Raw genomic sequence first — 13612 nt, 5'->3', positions numbered from 1 at the left:
TGGAGGTCCGTTCTTAACCTGAAACTGTTCTTAGCCTAAAGCACCACTTTAGCTAATGGGGCCTCCCGCTGCCGCCACAGCACAATTTCTGTTCTCATCCTGAAGCAAAATTCTTAACCTGAGGTACTATTTCTGGGTTAGTGGAGTCTGTAACCTGAAGCGTATGTAACCCAAGGTACAGCAAATTACTGGAGGAAAGACAGAGCTCTTGGTACCTTCTCTGCCAGACCCCACCAAGCTAGCAACATTTTCCTGCAGATGAATGAGTCATTTTTTGTGGGTATGTTTCCAAGCCTCTCCTCCCTGTGATGCTCACTCCCCAGAGTGTCAATTCTAAAAAAAAAAAAGCAGCACCCCAAAACTGTGGCACGTACATAAATGGTGCCTAATTTTAACAGAAAGCAAATGTGCAGTATTCCATGGCAATGATAACCGCACCCCCTTCAAGAATGGTACAAGAGTTTCAGATCACATTCTCACAAGGGGGGGGGGGGGGGAGCTACAGCCTTAGGATAGCATTGTGCACAGGCTGAAAAAGGTCAAGAACCCTCCTTTGCTACCAATTACTTTATGAAATGTTTTTTTGGTTTTCATTACTCCCGCAAAAAAAAGGGGGGAATGAGACAAGCCCTTTTTAACTTTATCACTTGGGTCAAATGTCACCTTCCATTTGAAAATACTGAATACAGTCTGGGGCTGTTCTTACACAGCCACCCTTCATGCCCCCACAGATTTGGCTAGAAAGCCCTATAACCTTTCTTCGTGGCACGAGGTTTACGGATCCCTTTGACTGGACTGCCCCTGGAAACTTTGGACAGCTTTGTTCCACAGAGGTCAAGGTTCACCAGGTCCCATTTGACATCAATAAACGCCAGCCATTCCTGCTGAGCGTGAGAAATCAATTCTCAGCTGTACATTTTCCAAAAGCTCTTTTTAAACTAACTGAATTGAACTGGCTGGTGTTAGAGAAATAAAAACTATGCTCCGATGTAAGGATGGGGAGGAATGGGATTGGTGGAGGCAGAAGAGAGGGGGGCAGGGGAGACCACTCACCATTACAAGAGCAGCGTACGTTTCGGAAGAAGCGGGGACACACAAAACTAATCCGTGCTGTGCTGTAGGTCATCAGGGAATGGGAATCAATAGACAGGCTTTGCTCGCAGTGCTGCTCCTGACAATCCAATCCAGAGCAATTCTTCTCCAGTATAGCTGAGACGCGGATCACATTTTCCAAGTGTCGCCTTGCATTGGTGAGCTTCTGAATCAAGTAGGCAGGCTTGTAGAAGCCGCCCGTGTGCATCTGAACCGCAAACAGCATGTCGAGCTGGTTGGTGCCCGCCACGGGCTGAATACTGATGATGTGCAAGCTGTCTTGCTTCTGGGTGAGCACGGCGTTGCGCAGGGTGCGCCTGAAGCCGTGCATATGGAGCCCCACAAAATCCTCGGGGGAGACGTTCTCGAAACGGATGGTGACCGTATTCTGAAGCATCTCCTGCATCAGCTGCTCCACGTGGACCGTCACATCCATGGGCACCTGGAACCTCCCGTCGCTGACCGATACATTCAGGATGTACTTCCCGCTATCCAACCCGCCCAGGGCAATAATCTTCCCATCGTGGTTGTTGACCTTGAACAAACTTTTCTGCTCGGACTTCAGGCCGTACGTGAGGATGTCGTACATGTCTTGGTCCGTCGCGTGTATCTTCCCGATGACGCCTCCTGGGAAGTCGTCTTCCATAGTGACGATAAAAATCTCCAGAGGGATGGCTGTTGGCTTGTGGATGCTTTCTTCGATGACTCGGATTTGGATATAGGTGTGGGATACCTGCTGAGGTTTTCCAGAATCCTTTGCCTAGTTTGATGCATGATAAAATTGCAAAAAACACACCGTTACTTCAAATAATGGTCAATGAAGATCCGAGTGCTCCATTTTCTGAAAGAACTTCAGAGTCTTTGCAGTACAAACTCTGATCCCAAATAAACAGTTTTAAAATAATAAGGAAACACACATACACAGGTAAATCTGCCACGTTTCGCTATCAGGTTGGTCTATCAATGTTCGTTGTGCAGTCCACATTAGCTTTGAAACTTGACCCAAGGCTACAATTCTAAATACACTTACTAGGAAGTGAGACTCAGTGAACTCAGTGGGAATTAATTACGAGTACCTGCGTTTCACACTTAGGATTGTGTTATGACTCTTCCTGAATTGTTGGAACTGGAACCTGGGATAAATTCATGAGAAATTCATCTTCCCCTCGATAGTTTGGGTTGGAGGGTAGCGAGTGGACAGTTCCCCTGGCCCCTTACTATTTTTGCAAAGATTACCTGGACAACCCTCTTCCCAAATGGGCAGAGCTACTTGCACTGCACATACAAATTGCAAAACAGGATGTATACACAGAGGCCTAACAGCCTGTGTGATCTCTGTCCCTTTTAGGTAATTAGATCAGGGAACATTTGCAAAATGCATGCTCTTTTTGGCAGCAGAGTTCTAGTCCTTCTTGCTTACACAGTAAAACAGTGACTTTGCCTACATGTGTGACAACAACAACAATTAAAATCCTGCATTATTAATGTTAATCAGCTCCCAAATTCCATTTAACGTGATCGGTTTTATAAGGTATCTGGTTAATTAGCCATCTCTACTGAATTTAAAATGGGTAATAAAATGCACAATTTTGTGCACAGTACAAGGGGGTGAAATCAGAAAGATGGCACACAAGCCTAATAAGAGGACAAAGTTTGCCATGAAAACTATTTCCCAACACTTTTGAGTACAAAGAGAGCAGTACCTGAATGCAGAGCACATATTCAGTTGCTTCCCTGTACTTGAAGACGACTGCAGATCGTAAGATGCCTTGCTGGTCCAATGCAAACTCTTCACCTTCATTACCCGTCAAGATGGAAAAGGTGAAAGGGGGTCCATTGTGCAGAGAGTCTTTGTCTGTCACCACCAGCTGCAAAATGCTTGTTCCCACTGGTTTATTTTCCTTTGTGCATACACACAGTGTATATGTTAAGAAAAGGGTTTTAATTATACATCTCGATACATTTTTGCCTGCTGCATAGAATGCATACGAATGTGGGGGTGGTTGTTTTATGAGGGTTCTTTTGTTTGTCTGCAAAAAAATCTCCCACTTTGATTCTGGTGTTCAAGTCTGCATAAGAGCAAGTTGTAGCAAAATGCCTGTAAGGCTTGCTTATTTGTAATGATGGGATGTTCTGATGTCTATATGGAGCAGAGGTGGGCAAACTTTGAACTCCCAGATGTTGTTGAACTACAACTCCCATCATCCTGGACCACTGGCCATGTTAGCCAGGGGTTGGTAGGACCTGAGAGTTCAGCAACATCTGAAGAACCACATATTGCCCACTCCCAATTCACAGCAAGATAGATAATTTTTAATCAGGGATGTAGTCACACCGACGCCAAGGATAGCACATTTTGGGGTGAATTAAAGGAGAGTGAATGGTCAGTGATATTTTATCACCAAAAAAGGAGGAGGGAGCACCCCTTTGATTTTAGGCCACTGTTGGCTGTTACTTTCTTTAGACTCTGTTCACTGCAGTGATAAAGTAATTTGCATCTGTACTGTCCACACAACAGACCCATGTGGGGGGTAACCTGGGTAGGCAGTGCAGACACTACGGAACTACTGCTGGAGAAAACTACGCTTGCTGGAAGCATACATGTGAATGTGGACAACAGAGCAAGCAACTGCAAGATGCAGGCATGCACTTGTTTCTCTTTCATCATTGCTGCACGAGTGTTGCTGCACGAGTGCAAGCCAAACAGGAGCAAAGTACAGTTTGCAAAACACAACTGTGAAAACTGGAAACAGCATTTCTGATTCCCAAACAGGGATGGGTGACTCTGTTAATATCTGTTTCCTTCAGTTTCTAAGATTTCTCCAGCCTTAAATTTGGTTCTTCATTCACATTTCTGCATCAGTTTGTAGTTTTTTTTGTTTGTTTGTCCTCTCCTCATGAAAATTCATCAGTGAATGTTTTGGAATATACATGTTTGTGTGCAATTTTGCCAAATATACAGATTTCTGCTAAGCAATTATCCCAATTATAATGCATTTTTTCCCACCAGCAATTGCAGACATTTGCTAAGATTCCCCCCCCCCCCCCCCGCAATATAATGCATTTTTATATCCCAGCCAGATGGGTGGGGAAGAAGAAGAAGAATAGCAAAAATAGAACACTTTATGCTGACATGTACATTTTTGTATGCATTACTAGGCAGGAGAACTGCAATACAATGTGAAGAGAAATGTGAATTTCGAAGAACAGTTGTGGCTTTGGTTTCTGAATTGTGGTTTGTTTCTGACTAGGAAGACCAAGCCTTCCCTGGGTCACATCCTTCACTTCCCATGCCAGGAGTGGGGCACCCCCAGATGCTACTGAACTCCAATGCCAATGAGCTCTTATCACTGCACATGGGGCTGATGAGAATTGGGAGTCCAACAGTGTATGGAGGCCACAGGTTCCCCAACTCCATCACAGGGACTTACATGGAGGTGCTCTTAGGTATACGCGGGCCTCTAGCTATTAAACTGCTACTTATGCAAATCAGTCATAAAATGCTGCAAAGGACTCAGATGGTTCCTTATCACTGCAAACATAAGACCTGTTACAGAGCTAAGGAATAATGTTCTTATCCTTTCCGGGGGGGGGGGGGTAGAAGAGATAATTCAGTGCTGATAAGCCACTTAAATCGTACCTAAAGCATCAGATTAGGACTGGAGATTTTCTTTCTGATGTTCAGGACCACACTTACTTGAATCACAGCTGTATAGTTGGCAGGTGTAAATACAGGGCTGTTATCGTTCACGTCAGAAATGTCAACGTTGACCGTCACAGATGCCGAGAGAGGAGGAGTCCCACTGTCTCTTGCCTGTATGACTAACGAGTATCCAGAAACCTGCAAAAAAATAAAATAAATACATAACATCTTTAAATCAGCTTGAAAAGCCTTCGAAATTCCACCTTGGATTTGCTACTATCTGCATAGGTTTGCGTGTGGAACTGAATGAGGTAGCAATGGAAGGGTGGAATTTTGTGCTGACAGAATAGAGACAGTGCCATTTCAGGAGCCAGGTGGCAAATTCATCTGTCTGATTGGTCCTCTGTGTAAAACAACAACAACAAAAGCACATCTAGGGAAGCAGATAACAGTGTGGAGTTGGCTTATTCAGAAAAGGGAAAGCGTCTCTCTAAAGCTTTTGTCAGTTGAGAAAAACATTCGCTCTTTCAGTAATTTGGGGACGATTGTAAAAAAAAAATATTGTTGTGTTAAGGAGAAACACTGTCCTCACTCTGAATTGGCATGCAAATTGTCATATACCCAAAATGCATTGGCTGTGTGGCGCTGTGTCAACAACATGCTCATTCCTGTTTTGGGCCATATTCACAGAAAGATCATGCAGATTTGATTTATTTATTTTTTAAAAACCCAGTGCCAAAACAGCTGTTGATTGGATAGTGCACAGTCCTCAAGCAGCCAATGTAATACATACATACATAATAAAAAAATGAACTCTTCATATGAGGATTGCCTACCCATCTGCCCTGTGGGGCTGAGTATTAAGAATCACACACCCCACCAGAAAACTGAAGTGGTACAGTCCACACTTTATGCTGATTCATGAGTTCCTTAGAAACTTTTATCACACGCCATGTATTCTAACACAAGGCCTCATTGCATTCTCTGGCCTTTATATATCTGTGTTTCCATGTTTACTGCTGCAGTGCATCTCAGATTCTGCTTTCTAAAATAAAGCAATCCATAACCATAATGGCTATGTGGCATCGAAATTACTGCGCCAGATGATACAAGCTGCAGATAATGGGACACTTAAAAAAAATAAACAATACAGCTCCTTGCATAAGAAATCCAGTACCAGCCATTATAAATTTAACTATAAGCTGTGCACAGGAAGCAATTTTAAGCTTCATAAGAATCAGAAATAAACTTGGGCACAGGAATGGATTTCAAAAGGCATTACTAAAACCACATCCAGCATAGCTATCAGACTGAGTGCCCCTTTGGTTAAAAGCTGAAGCCCTGAGCCCAATCTTGTGAGCAGTGGCAGTCAAGCACTAGTTCCTGGCATCACACCACTAAAAGGCACTTGTGAAACTGGAACTTGTATTTGTGGGTTCTTACCAGTCATACATGCAGAAAAAGTGCAAGGTCCTCTCTGGGACTGCAGAATGCCAGGGAAAGTCACATTTTTTAGATGCCCTCATATATAACCAACAAACGTACATTTCCCTGTATATGCAAATCTAACAGATCCTCCTCTTCTGCCTGGAGTGCTAGCTTTCACATGCGGGGAACTATTTTATGTTTTGTTTTAAGAAGGAGCATTTAAACTCGGAGAGGTTGCAATCGAGAGATAGTCAAAGCCGTATTACTATCCTAGGTAAAGGTAAAGGTACCCCTGCCCGTACGGGCCAGTCTTGACAGACTCTGGGGTTGTGCGCCCATCTCACTTAAGAGGCCAGGGGCCAGCGCTGTCCGGAGACACTTCCGGGTCACGTGGCCAGCGTGACATCGCTGCTCTGGCGAGCCAGAGCCGCACACGGAAACGCCGTTTACCTTCCCACTGGTAAGCGGTCCCTATTTATCTACTTGCACCCGGAGGTGCTTTCGAACTGCTAGGTTGGCAGGCGCTGGGACCGAGCAGCGGGAGCGCACCCCGCCGCAGGGATTCGAACCGCCGACCTTTCGATCGGCAAGCCCTAGGCGCTGAGGCTTTAACCCACAGCGCCACTTGCGTCCCATCTGTATTTAGATAGTAACCCACCTTACTATCCTATCTGTATTTATTTGAAAGCTAAACCCCATTAGCTTCATTAGCCTGGCCTTTGGTTTGGACTTGGTCTGACCCTTAAGTTTCCCTCCCCTTATGGTCTTGATTTATCAGCTATTTTAAAAGGAGGCTGCATTTTAAATTGCATTTTAACCTGTATTTTAAATTGTCTGTCCCCCCCGCCTTCTCTTTGTCCCCTATTATGTTTTTACGGTGATTTTATTGGTGTTAGCCACCCTGAGCCCGGTTCTGACTTGGGAGGGTGGGGTATAAATAAAATTTATTATTATTATTATTATTATTATTATTATTATTATTATTATTAATAATACACTAAGGAGAACCACCCCAATGCCATTCAGTGAGGGGAGGGTCAGTTGTGACCCTCCAGGCTTCTCTATCTGTCCCTTGGGCTAGGCCAGACCTCTCACTGGGACCGCTTAATACCCTAAGAGTTTTCATCCGGCTGGAATGTATCCTTGACCTCTGTTAATGCCTCCAGCTTGCCTGTATGGAGGACAGAGAGGGCTGTGTAAATGTGTTAGTTGCCCCGCCCAGTTTTGCCTCTGGCCCCGCCCACCTCCTGGAGGGTTTCCTCGGAAGGTTGCCCAGAATGGAATATGTCCTTTAGCCTGGAGAAAGTTCTCTCCCCACACCGGGTTAGTATGGCCGACAGAGAGGCAGAGTGGTGGGGTGGTAGTAGAATTGCTTGCTTGCTGATGTCTCTTTCCCCTGTTATTGTACGTAACCTGGGAAATATGATGTGAGTTGGCAACACTTGGGCATCTCCCTGTAATATGCAATTTGGAATTTAGGCGTGATTAGGAATTGTGAATAGTGATTAGGACGCGGGTGGCGCTGTGGGTTAAACCACAGAGCCTAGGACTTGCTGATCAGAAGGTCGGTGGTTTGAATCCCCGTGACGGGGTGAGCTCCCGTTGCTCAGTCCCTGCTCCTAGCAGTTCGAAAGCACGTCAAAGTGCAAGTAGATAAATAGGTACCACTCTGGTTGGGAAGATAAACAGCGTTTCCGTGTGCTGCTCTGGTTCGCCAGAAGCAGCTTAGTCATGCTGGCCACATTACCCGGAAGCTGTACGCCGGCTCCCTCGGCCAATAAAGCAAGATGAACGCTGCAACCCCAGAGTCGGCCATGACTGGACCTAAGGGTCAGGGGTCCCTTTACCTTTACCTAGGAATTGCAACTTTTGCAGATTTCATTCAGAGCAATGGGACCTGTCCGTGGGATTCAGTGTTTGCTGAACTCCCACCTGATCCAGCAAAACTCCAGCACGGCTACTTCTTTCTCAAGATTATTTTTCCTACGGTCTACAGATGGCAATAAATCCACACACCCTCTGCCTCTCCTGCATTCCACTGGCAAACTATCTGCAATGGTGATTCCAAATATTGACAGCTTTATCCAGCTGACATGTTAATACGGCCAGGATGTTTTCTTTTGCATTAAGCAGCCTTGAGGCAAACAGAATTATTTTCCAAGTGGAGGTTTTTATTTTATTTATTTTTTATTAAAATAAACACCTGTTTGCTTGTGGAATTTAGTACCTCTGACATTACCTTGTCTGCTGGGAAAAACCAAGCAGGATTTACTTCTGTTTTCCACATTTAATAAAGCAGTGTCACTTAAAAAACCAAACAACTGCATGGCACACTGCAACAGAGAACCTGTGGTTTCTTTGAGGAAAAAGTGTTTGTGCATTCCAAAGAGCCCTAGTCTGGACACATGCAGAAGACTGAGATGGTGGAACGGACTGTTCCATTGCTGGTGATATATGTATGTATTTGTAATATATTTTACCCGCCGTTCCCCATTCTAACAATATAATCAAGCAGTGAAAAACAAGCAAAACAGTTCATACACAATTATAAAAAACCAGTAACACAATTCCTAACAAAAGCACCCCAACGCAGATTAAACAGGACAGAAGAGGTGGGCCCCACTCCTAACTATTGAAAGCTGGTATGCCTTTAGCATAGGAAGGAAGCTATATAATGAAGGTGCTAGATGCAACTTTGTGGGGAGGGCGTCCCACATTTTAGGGGCTGCCACAGAGAAATCCCTCTCCCAGGCCACAATTCCCCCACTTCTGATGGTGGCAGAGATACCAAGAGGGTGCTGATCCCAAGGGATGGAGGTGGTCTTTCAGATACTTGGGCTCCGAGTCCTGCTGCCACGCTGAAACTAGAATTCTTAATTCCAAACCAGGTTCACATTGGTGTTTAACATGAGCACATTGAATTGGGCTGAGTTTTGGCATGGCAGCACGGCATGTATATAGATTATACACGGATGTGTATAATTGTCCTTTAGACACTACTCCATTTGGGCATTCTTCTTACTGGTGAAGACAGTCATGAAATGGAAAGTGATGTTATGTGTGCTGGCAAGCTGCACATCTCCAGCATATGACCTCCCCTCAGAGCTCTCCTTGGTTCTGCAACTCCTGACCCGACTTGCTCTGTGCACCAGGACAGGACAGAGCATCGCTTCTTTCATACGCTTCAGAGACCAGAGGCCAAACTCATTTATTCCCATCTGTCCTGGGACCTGTAAATCCTACTGGCAACACTGGCTTCTATTATCCCCAGGGTCTTAGTGCCCCTTTTATTGTGTTTGTCCCTCCCTTCTGCTGTCAGCTAAACCTGTAGGCTTATCTTCCCACAGGAAAAGCTAACAGGAGCTGAGGACCCCTGGAATTTGTAGTTTGGGAATGCCACACACTCTTCTTTCGATCTTGGAAACTGTAGCTCTTAGAGCAGGGGTAGACAATATAGTGCGCTCCAGAAGTTGTTGGTCTCCAGCAGTGTTTCCCAAACTTGGGTCTCTTTGAACTGTTTTGAACTACAGTTCCCACCATCCCTGACCACTGGTCCAGCTAGCTAGGGATAATGGGAGCTATAGTCCAAAAACTGCTGGAGACCCATGCTTGTGAAACACTGGTGTACAGCTAATCTCCATTCCGGACCTCCAACCAAGCTAGCTAAGGCTGATGGATGTCTTGAGGCCAATATGTTGGTCATCTCTGCCTTAGAGTTACAAAGAAAGTTGCCTTGTATCAAGACAGACCATTGGTCCATCTAGGCTCAGTACTGTCTACACTAACTGGAAGTAGCTCCTCAGGGTTTCAGATGTGGCAGATTCCCAGCCCTCCCTGGAGATACCATGGGTTGAATCAAGGACTTCCTACATGTGAAGTGGCCTTTCCCCAGGATCTCTTATATCAACCACTATTATTTCTTCTTCTGAAAATCTGTGAACTCTTCAGTTTTTAAACACTATTGGAAACAAGTGATGTCAAAACTCTTTCTCAGGTCAAAGCTGATCGAAAACAAGATATATAAATTCTGGAGTATTTTATTGTGATAATTATACTGTTGCAAGAGGGACATTTAAACACTGATGCCCGTAGTCATAAGCAAAGCTAGCATGAGAAAATATTGTGTTTCCAAAAAAGTGGAAAAGCAATGAACCTGAGGTGGCCTTACCCTTTCTCGGTCCAATCTCTTCTTAACCTTTATAAGTCCCAAGCTAGGATCAATTGAAAACTCATTGTTCCGATCTCCATTGATTATGGAAAAATGGATCTGACCATTGGGAGGACTGTCAAGGTCTTCAGCTATCAGCTTTTGGGAGGAGGGGGGTGGGGAGGAAGAAACGAAAGTGAGAAATACGGATTCATGCATAAACAAATTCCATGGCACAATGATTCACTAAATACACATGCTTACACACTTTATTAAATAATACCGTTATTTCCTCAGCACGAGACTTCAGCACTACTACAAAAGGGATGAAATCTATGCATGTTCTGTGCAAATCATAGGGAGCATAACGCTCCTGCTCCTTGCTATTAATGCTCAACAAGAACATTTTTGTTAGGTGCTTGACAGTTCCGGGGCATGGAACCAGAGCAGTCAGATCACAAAGCTCTGCAGGCTTAGACTGAAGCACAGAGGGAAATGATGTGTCAGATCTTGTGGGAGGCCCAGACAGGCCTGGGAATGAGCTGTGCAGAGAGACTGGAAAATTTGTATGAAAGGTGCTCCTTCCCCTATGAGTTGCCAACACGTTATTCTTTTGTAAAGATCTGATTCCTTCTATTTTAATAGTGCATTTTCACACCCATTCAAAAGTAAGCCCCACTGAATTAAATGAGGCTTACTCCCAGGCAAACGGGCATAAGATTGTAGCCTAAATCAGAAACCTGTGCTGTTTCGTTTCATTCATTCATATATATATCTTTTGCAATCATTGATTTTAGCTGCAGAATTCATTTTTCTTAATGTTAGTGCTCACAACTCTGATGTTCCAACAGAAGGCAGGATGCAAATGTCTGGAACGAATTCTGAAAAACTAAAGGCTGGTCCTTTAGAAAGCACTGAAAGCGGGGTTTGTATTTTGCATCAGTGGGCTAGAGGGTGGTGACAGGATATGACTAGAGGCTGGAAAGAGGTTGGAAACCCAATTTAAAATATATCAGCAGAAGACCAGTAAATACATTTTGGTTTACTCCATTTTTGCAGTAATAATGGAGCCCTGTCTCCAGTTATGGAGAGAACGACATAGGCAAACCAGGTCTTTACACAGACCATGACAGGCACGACTCCGAAGCATTTATAACCCGAACAGAAAAAGTACTGAGTGGGTGGAGTTATGTCTCACGGGTGGTGGCAATGCAACAGTTTCAGCCATCTCCTTCGTGACTTGCCCAAAAGAGGCTCCAGGGTATATATTAGGGACCCCTCAAGATCTTGTCTTAGTGACTCCTGACAGTGCTCTATGAGAAACAGAATCCCTGCCAGCGGTTCTGATGCACTTCTGAAATTACTGAAATCACCCACCAATAAAATACACAAACAAACACTTCATGGAAACCTTGGCAAGTGTTAAGTTGTGGGCAAACATAGCAGACGACACAGCGATTTCTCCAGAGCAGCTCTTTATTTGTAAGCTGGACAGAACTGAACAGCAAACAGCTCAGCCGGCCTGCTTTTATAGGCAGCCGGCTATCAACATTGTAGCAACAACAACCCAGGGTTTCCCGCCTAAAATAACTGACGTGTACCAGAGTGAAAACTATCTACAGTATCCCCCTGCTGGCCCAGGGTGAGAACTTCAGCACATAACAGCAAGGATTTGGTCACACTGGCTCGAAGCTGGCGTATCAATATGGTAAACGTTTTGCAACTCACCGTTATCAATGAATCGCCTACCGAGGCATCCTCGCTGATGACGGAACTGTAGACTTCTTGGCTAAATCTCGGAGCGTTATCATTAACGTCTGTCACATTTATATTCACTGTTGCCACGGCGCTTAGCGCCGGGCTGCCCCCATCTTTGGCTTCGATGACTAGGAAGAAGTCCTTGCACGTTTCATAGTCCAGAGGTTCAATTACAGATATGGACCCTTGGAGACGGAAGAGAGAATTTCAGTAAAGCACAACACTAAGGACACACAAGCAAATTTTGAATACTGATGTTAGCGACCCCAGTGACTGCTGAAGAGGCCAGGCTACACGAGGACCAGTTCTGATATACCTTTCCTTGTTTTGTAAGAAGCCTGTAAAAATTGCAGAAATCTAGCAAGATGTTAAATTGTTTTTATATGCAACAACTGCGGCAAGAGTATTGTTAGCCCAGAAATGGAAACAAGAAGAAATTCTGATGAAAGAAGAATGGCAGATGAAATTAATGGACTATGCAGAATTGGACAAAATGACACGAAGGATTCGAAACCTGTGGGACCAGAGATTTACAGAAGATTGAAAGAAGTATATGAATTATTTGAAGAGCAACTGTAATCAACAAATTACACTACTAGGACTACAAGAAGTTTTGTAAGGTGAAATATGTTACAAAGTAGAAAAAGATAGAGATATTGGTTATGAGTTTGAAATGTAACAGGGAAGATAAGAAATGCATACTAAGAGATCAGATTGGAAAATTTTCAGACAGGATTGATGGAAGTCAAAAATCTGAATAAGATGCAAAAGTATGTTTAATTACTGTTGAAAGTGATATTTTAAAAAACTAATAAAAATTATGTATTCATTAATTTATTTTTTGCAGAAATCAGAGATACTATTAACCATGGTTAAGGACATAAGAATAATCCTGTTGGATCAGGCCAAAGACCCATCTATCCAAGCATCCTATTCTCAGAGGCCAACCAGAATAGGCAGCCTGCAAATAGCTTCTAAATCCTCATGTAAGGATGAGCTGGGCACGAGGTTTATGTAGAAATGGTGGAATTCCCTATATTAAAGGACGGTAATATAAGAACTGGAACCAAAAGAACTGTCAGAGAAAGAATTCTGACCTCACCCCTCTTTGAGACCTCCTCAGATTCACAGCACAAATTGGGCAATTGACTAGCCAATCTGAGTTTATGACTCAACTGTGCAGACAGGCAATGGACTACTGCTGACAAAAGCCCTGACGTGTTCGTGTGGATGTCATAGGAGCCAACTGCTAGCGGCCATGGGGGCTTTGGCCCCCACAAGTAAAATATTTGAGGAGGCCAGGCCCCCACAATGTTGATGGACATTCCCAATCAAATTGTGTGTGTGCACCGCATCATGTGATCGATTATGTAGGGCGGGGCTTACCTGGGCCCCCACAATATTTTATGCAAGTTGGCACTCCATCCAACCTCAGAAAGAAGCCCTCTGTGAGGGCAGACATGCACCAGCACAAAGCATCCATTTGTCATTGGTCCATGGATAAGGAGATTTCCTTTTAAAAGCCTCGATCGGGCATTTTACAT

General features: G+C 44.2%; 1 protein-coding gene across 10 annotated transcripts in view; it reads right to left on the bottom strand.

Moving 5' to 3' along the window:
- The window catches only part of FAT3 (FAT atypical cadherin 3), a 459497-nt gene that overhangs the window by 43974 nt on the left and 401911 nt on the right, over positions 1–13612 (bottom strand). For all 10 annotated transcript variants that reach the window (XM_079973210.1, XM_079973209.1, XM_079973212.1 and 7 more), the window contains 5 exons: positions 12039–12253; positions 10332–10469; positions 4790–4933; positions 2796–2993; positions 1054–1852 (listed from right to left, as the gene is read on the bottom strand). In XM_079973210.1, coding sequence (XP_079829336.1) covers positions 1054–1852; positions 2796–2993; positions 4790–4933; positions 10332–10469; positions 12039–12253 — 1494 coding nt within the window. The remainder of the gene's footprint in view (positions 1–1053; positions 1853–2795; positions 2994–4789; positions 4934–10331; positions 10470–12038; positions 12254–13612) is intronic.

This window comes from Podarcis cretensis (genome assembly GCF_951804945.1).
Source record: "Podarcis cretensis genome assembly, chromosome: 4".
In the NCBI taxonomy this organism is placed as follows: Eukaryota; Metazoa; Chordata; class Lepidosauria; order Squamata; family Lacertidae; genus Podarcis; species Podarcis cretensis.
This window is presented reverse-complemented; position numbering and strand designations above follow the sequence as displayed.